We start from the raw sequence: 6,726 nt of genomic DNA, 5'->3' as shown, positions 1-6,726 counted from the left end.
AAAATATTACAAAATCAGAAGTGTATGGAAAAATCGGGGATACGTTCCCACGATGTTCTGAATTAATTTGTTGACAATAATACGAAATTTAAAACACTATGTAAATTTTTGTCTGGATTACTTTCTAGTTGTGCAATTGAAGACATGATGCACTTAAATGGCTAGACAAAATCCGACATTTATTTTTTATTCTAATGTAATAAAAGACGCAATAAAATGCAAATTTTGCTTATCTAAACACAATTCCTTAATTAAAATCTGCACATGTAAAGCTATGATAAATTAGTCGACTACGAGTTTAAGGCGGCAATCTTGTGAAGAAGTTTGGCATAATTAAGTAATTCAATTAATCATCACGATAAGGCCTGTCATTGATCAATTTTTAAGTCGAAAACAATCTTCATATTTATTTATTTTCGCGGATTAGTGTATGGGATTAGTTACTCGACACCGGCCGCTTGGGTTTTTCGCAAGGCGAAATTATTGCCATCGATAAAAATTTGACCGAAATTTGAATAAAGTCACAATTCTTGTGAAATGCTTAACATAAATGCCATTGATCCCCGAAACGATTAATTAATTCGGCTATGTTTCCTGTTCGCTTTTATTGCAAAATCGTGAAAACTTACCAAATATCATTTCTCCTGATTTACATAAAGATGCATTTCTATTGTCACAATTTGCTCTTCTCATGGCTCTTATCTAACATCTAATTACCGAATTTGTGTAAGAGTAGAATTCGGGGATGTCTGGTGGCTTTAATTAAAAACGACAAACTTCTAACAAAATTTAAAAAATTCAACTTGACACTGATGTGAAGCCAAAGGTTGGTGTTAAATATTTTAAGACATCAGACAGGGGAGTCGTTATGAAATTGGCTGCGCTTCCGATAAAGTATGAGGTAATTTATGAGTTCAGTGGCGGGATGATAAATCTTTTCTTCAAATGTTCATAATTAGAACAAAATTTGCATCTTCTCGACTTGATTATATGCACGACAAGACGTAGCCAAATTGATTTTTATGTCCCACGGTTGTAAAAGTAAATTAATTATAATCATGAATTTGTAAACACCGAAACATGAATGGGCCTACGCCACTGGTGGCGGGAATAGATTGGGGGATTCCGCTGAAACGTAAACCTTTACTATAAATATGGATACTATTGTGAATTTCTTTTACTTTTGTTGTGACTTTGTGTGAGTTAATACAAAATGATTAAATTCGTAAGTTGCTAAAATTTGTTAATTTTTAATTAACCGAATGTTCCTGTTAGATTGTGCCCTTCACGCTGCTGTTTGTGACCACAAAAGCCGACGTCCAAGACTTATACCAAAATCAAAACAGCCGTCTCTTATCGCCTTTTGGAAACCGACCCCCTTTTGCGGCCAATCCCGGCCCTGCAATTAAATTCGATACTCCCAATCGTGGGCCACAGGTGGCAATTCTTCGGCAGGAGCAAACGGTAGATCCTGATGGTAGCTACAAATGGGCGTAAGTCAATATTGAAGAAAAAAAATCGGTACAATTTAATAATGTTTAGGTATGAAACCGCCAATGGCATTGCGGCTCAGGAACAAGGAGCTTTGAGGCCACAAGGGGGCCCTGAGCCGTCTATTGCCGCTCAAGGATCGTTTGGGTACACGTCTCCTGAAGGCCAACCAATCTCCTTGACTTATACGGCCGATGAAAATGGGTTTAGGCCTCAGGGGGCTCATTTGCCCACGCCTCCACCTATTCCTCCTGCGATACTCAGGGCCTTGGAGTGGATTGCTGCGCATCCGGAACCGAATCAAAATCTCAGATTTTAAGTATTTTTGTAGCAATATATTGTAGAATATATTTTTGTAAAAAAAGTAATAGCTATTTATGTATCAAGTACGCAAAATAGGGTTTTAGGGGACGAGTCTTTAATGAGAGGAGTCACCTAAAAGCTTTTGCGTACGTGGTGCAATCAAGATTTTCTTGTTAAAGCTCCCAAAACACGAATTTACACCTCTTACTAATTAAAAAAAATTACGTTACCATAGTAACCAATTTTATTTTTTAGTCCGCAAAAACTGTTTTTAGTGACTGAATACCTAAAATAACCGTTTTGCGTATACTATTTTATTGAGTCCGGAAAAGACTCATTTTAGAGACACAAATGAGTCCCTTAAACAGCTGTTTTCGGAAGCATATACAAAAAAATCCATTATAGGCGTGCTGGTAAAATAAAACCGCGTTAGCTTCGCACTCTGAACATTTGCATTCGTTTACTGTGTGTTCGAATCCTGATAGAGCGTAAAATCTTTTTCATAGCGATAGAATATTTTCTTAAATAAAAATTTCAAGTTGTAAAATAAAATTTCAAAACAAATCCCAAAATTCAAATTTTTTTGAAGGGCCTTATGTTTAGTCACAGACAGGAGTCTGCTTCAGCTGACGCTACAGAGCTCTGCAAGGCTTTAACTCTATTATTTTCTGTTAGATGGCAGGTTTTTAATATTTTAATTTTAATATTAACAATATACACAATCGTGGATGGGGAGCGTAATACTTGTTCCAGAATTGAAAATCTATTTTGGGGTATTTAAAAACAAGAGCTCTTATTTGTCTAGTGGGTGAATTTTTTGCATGCGCCAATTGGCTTGGTCCTGAAATAAAAAGTCATTTTGGGGTGTCTAAAAACAAGGAATGCTGGTTTTTTGGGTACTTTTAATGTAATTATGTTTGATTTTGGATGATTTTCAACAGTTTTTCCATGTGTTCATTTTCTGGTGGTCTATTGATTTTTGAGTATTTTTTGGGCGCATAAATAATTATGATTTTTGACGGATTTAATCTTTTTCGGTTGTTTACTATTGGGAAAACATATAAATTTTGAAGATCTGTCTTGTTTTGTAAGGCGCCAAACATTGATTTGGTGTTGTTTTTCCTTTTATGCATGTACCAAATGGCTTGGTCCAGACATAAAAAGCCATTTTAGGGTGTGTAAAAGCAACGTATTTTTTTTGTGAGTTTTTGAGGTAATTTTGCATTATTTTGGGAGATTACAACAGTTTTTTCGTATGCCCAATTTTTGGTGGTCTTCAGATATTTGGGTACTTTGAGGTGCATAAAAATGTGCGCTTTTTTAAAGGTTTTAGGTCTCTTTCGGTTATTTACTTTTGGGAGCTAAATTTTTAGGGTTTTGCCTTGTTTGTTTAAGACGCCAAATGTCCTGGTCCAGAAATAAAAAGCCATTTTAGGGGTGCTTAGAAACAAGGCATTTTGTAAGTTTTTTAGATCTTCTTTAGATGTTTACTTTTGGGAAAACACTAAATTTGTAGCACTCTGTTTTTTCATGTACCCAATTTTTGGTGGTCTACAGATATTTGGGTACTTTTGTGGTGCATAAAAATTAATGCTTTTTGAGAGGTTTTAGGTCTTTTTCGGTTGTTTGCTTTTGGGCAAATATCACAATTTAATTTCCATTTCTAATGTTGGTGATTTTTCAGTGGTTCTAATGCAGCTATATACAGCCTGCGCCAGAACTCGCGCTTCATGTAAGGTAAGATACCAGGAACATGAAAAAAATGTTTAAAAAATTTTTTCTATAAAAATTTCGTAGTTATGAGAGTTTAAAATTTTGCACTTTGACTCTATTCATTTTTGTTGGAAAATTAATTTTTCAAGCTTTTTTGCTACAGGCAAAGGAAACAAGGAAGCTGTATCGTAAATTGTAACTGTGTTTTATGTTATTTGTGGTTTTTATTGGCAAAATTTTTTACCATTACTAAATAATTATAAAAAAAACATATGCAAGATCTTTAGTATCATTAAATAGACATAAAAAATGTCAAATGTCAAAAAATAAATGTCAAAATTTGTTGACATAAAAATTTTCAAATATTTTTTCCATGTTGCTGGTATCTTATATTATTTGAAATTTTTCTCTTGGGGCTTGAATTTTGACACATCCTGTATAAAGTCTCACTTTACAGCATAGCAACAATCTTCTAGACATAAAGGTGTGAATATTCGTCTTCATCTCTTTTATTTCGACACCTGTTGGCCCCAGAAAAAATTTATAATCTTGTGAATATTCAAAAAATATTCAAAAAATGAGTTTCTTCTCAAAAGACAACATAAACGATAGTGACATTAAGAATAAAAGGAAATGATGTCAAATCACCAAATTTGTTGAACAAGGTTTTCTTGCATGAAATTTGCATTAAGACTCATCAAATGACCTGTCCGGTTATTTAAACAAGGATTTCAAAATTTCAATACAGACGTCACTAATATTTTTCAAATTATGTAAAAGTTGAAATGCCACAAGTCTATTATTTATTTTTACCCAGAAGCGCATAACTTATTATGAAACGTTTGCGGAAAATGTTACAATTTTACATATTGAAGCTACTTTTTTTTATAAATATCACATTCCAGATATTGTAATATCATCTTTTGAAAAGGTCGCAGTAAAATACTGACCGTCCTTGATAAAGGTCTCTTGATGGATCTGTTATTATGAAACAATTTAAAATTTTATGCCGCCTTTCCAGCGTCCAGTGAAGAATACACATTTCAATAATCAGTGGCGCGCCAATGAACGTATTTTTACGGATAATAAAAATTCCACAGAAAAAACGATTTGACATTTTAAATGCAAATCGAAGTTTTCAACATTTGCATTATCTTCTTTTGGAAAGGACTTCAAACAATGCAAAACGGGTGCATACCACTTTATCTAATTTGAAAATTAACACTTCAGCTATGGTGATAAAATTTTTAAAAAACAAAGATGGGAAGAGGAGAGATGGACGAATTGTGAAATATGTTAAATAATTCAATCGGTGGCGCAATAACCAGATAATAATTAATATTTTTTATGAGCAGTTTCGTATAAAATGGCCCAATAGATCAAAACCGCCTTCGAAATTGACATTATTTATGAGTCACTTTATTGTCCACTTCATGGACGAGTCGCACCTGATTCGAAAAACGGGGATTTGTGAATCCGACGCTCCAACTAATTTGCATCAAGTATAAATATCAGAAATTTCTGAAACTAGATTATTACTGAATCGCGCTTCACTAACACCAGTCATGATTCGCTTGGTAAGAACCAACTATTCGTATATTAATTATAGTAAATAAAGCAAAATTTAGCTTGTGGTTAGCGCTTTGGTGGCCTCAGCCCTCGCCGATGTCTCGCATATTTTGGGTCGCCGCCCCTTCGTCGCACCCGTTCGCGCTGTTTCAGTGCAACCCGTTGCCACTGCCTCCAACTACCGCCCTATTGCCATCCTCCGCCAAAGCCAAGACTCGTCTCCTGATGGCAGTTACCAATACAGGTGAGTAAGGTTTCCACAAGTACGCAAAAATTACTTTTTCGTTTAGTTACGAGACGGAGAATGGGATAAATGCCGAGGAAAGAGCTGAAGTTCGGGCTGTCGGCAACGAGTTGGAGAAGACTGCTCAAGGAGCTTTTTCATGGACGTCTCCTGAAGGAGAACAAGTTTCAGTGTCTTATATCGCCGATGGTAACGGGTACCAACCGCAGGGAAGTCATTTGCCTGTTGCTCCCCCAATTCCTCCAGCGATTCAAAGGGCTTTGGAATGGATTGCGGCGCATCCCGAGCCAGAAAGTGCGGTTTATGGACAAAGAAGATTCTAAATTTAGGATTTGCGAATTTTGTTGTAAAATTTAATAAAGTGGTTTTAGTAACGTTTGGGTTTTTAATTCAAGGAAAGCGAAAGTTGGCCTTCTTAAGGACGAGAATTTTAAAAACAGTTTTTAGATTGTATAAAGTACTGAAATTTATTAATTCATATTTAATTAAACACTTATTTAATAAAAAGAGAAAAGAGCATTTAATATTTTTCAAAATACTTCAAAACAATTCAATCATTTTCACTATTTTCGAAAATTAATAAGTACATGAATAAAACTATTATTATTGCTCTCCAGATAGATTTTTTTATTAGATTTCTGGACAAATATAAAGTTTAAAAATTAGTGGAAATACCGACTTTTGGTTTTCTAACAGTCGTAAGATATGAATTGAAAAAACGCTCGATATTTTTCACATTGTTCAAAATGTATAAATGTAACTTATTATTTAAAAAACAAATTGTAGAATTATTATAAGAAATGTGATTTTGTAAGCTAAAATATTAAAAAAAAATAAAGGCTGAAAAAATTTGAAAGTCAAAATAAAATATTTTTTATTTTTGAAGTGAAGTTACAAAAAAAAGTTACAAAGTGATAAAAATCGGTAAAATTTCAAATACCTCATTTATTACTCTTTCTGAATCGATATGAAATTTTTCTAGAATTAACTGATAGTTGGTAGTTTACAAAAAAATCTGTAAATCTTCATTTTAAGTTCAAAAATTTTTAATAGTTATCAAGGGAATAAATAACTATTATTTTTTCCAAGAATATAGATAATGTCAGAGGCGACTGAAGGGAGCCGAGGGATTTTCATTTGGGAGATTAACGTTGTTTATTTCAGAGGTGCATACAAAATTTTCTTTCCAAAAAACTAAATTAATAAAAATATAATAACAAAATGATAAATTTGTCAAATAATGTCAAACAATTTGTCAAAATATTGTATAATAATACAGTTCATTCTATTGTGAATAAAGTTTATTTCTTTTTGAATCGAACAAAAAAAATCTCGACAAAAATCAAAAAAATTTTAAGTTTAAAATTGATCCATATAACGTTTTTTTACATTTTTACAGTGATCTT

The 6,726-nt window shown here is 33.3% G+C and overlaps 2 protein-coding genes across 2 annotated transcripts; both read left to right on the top strand.

Annotated features, from left to right (window-relative positions):
• The first annotated feature begins 600 nt into the window (after window positions 1–600).
• LOC123012570 (endocuticle structural glycoprotein SgAbd-4-like) lies at window positions 601–1,871 on the top strand. Its single transcript, XM_044410589.1, has 3 exons — window positions 601–1,225; window positions 1,276–1,493; window positions 1,543–1,871. The coding sequence occupies exons 1-3, from the start codon at window positions 1,214–1,216 to the stop codon at window positions 1,808–1,810; spliced, it is 498 nt and encodes a 165-aa protein (XP_044266524.1). The 5' UTR covers window positions 601–1,213; the 3' UTR covers window positions 1,811–1,871.
• Window positions 1,872–4,954: 3,083 nt separating this feature from the next.
• LOC123012571 (larval cuticle protein LCP-17-like) lies at window positions 4,955–5,694 on the top strand. The gene is made up of 3 exons (XM_044410591.1): window positions 4,955–5,084; window positions 5,136–5,320; window positions 5,367–5,694. The coding sequence occupies exons 1-3, from the start codon at window positions 5,073–5,075 to the stop codon at window positions 5,641–5,643; spliced, it is 474 nt and encodes a 157-aa protein (XP_044266526.1). The 5' UTR covers window positions 4,955–5,072; the 3' UTR covers window positions 5,644–5,694.
• The last annotated feature ends 1,032 nt before the right edge of the window (window positions 5,695–6,726 follow it).

The sequence above is a fragment of the Tribolium madens genome, unplaced genomic scaffold (genome assembly GCF_015345945.1).
Source record: "Tribolium madens isolate multiple individuals breed KSU strain unplaced genomic scaffold, Tmad_KSU_1.1 Scaffold_96;HRSCAF=242;Tcas5.2_LG5, whole genome shotgun sequence".
NCBI classification, from domain to species: Eukaryota; Metazoa; Arthropoda; class Insecta; order Coleoptera; family Tenebrionidae; genus Tribolium; species Tribolium madens.
The sequence above is the reverse complement of the archived record's forward strand: the minus strand, read 5'-3'. Positions and strand labels throughout refer to the sequence as shown.

Excerpts from the sequence above, each read along its gene's own strand:
- LOC123012570 (XM_044410589.1), top strand. Across the intron at positions 1,494-1,542 it reads GATGGTAGCTACAAATGGGC|GTATGAAACCGCCAATGGCA; the intron begins GTAAGTCAATAT and ends AATAATGTTTAG.
- LOC123012571 (XM_044410591.1), top strand. Across the intron at positions 5,321-5,366 it reads GATGGCAGTTACCAATACAG|TTACGAGACGGAGAATGGGA; the intron begins GTGAGTAAGGTT and ends TTTTTCGTTTAG.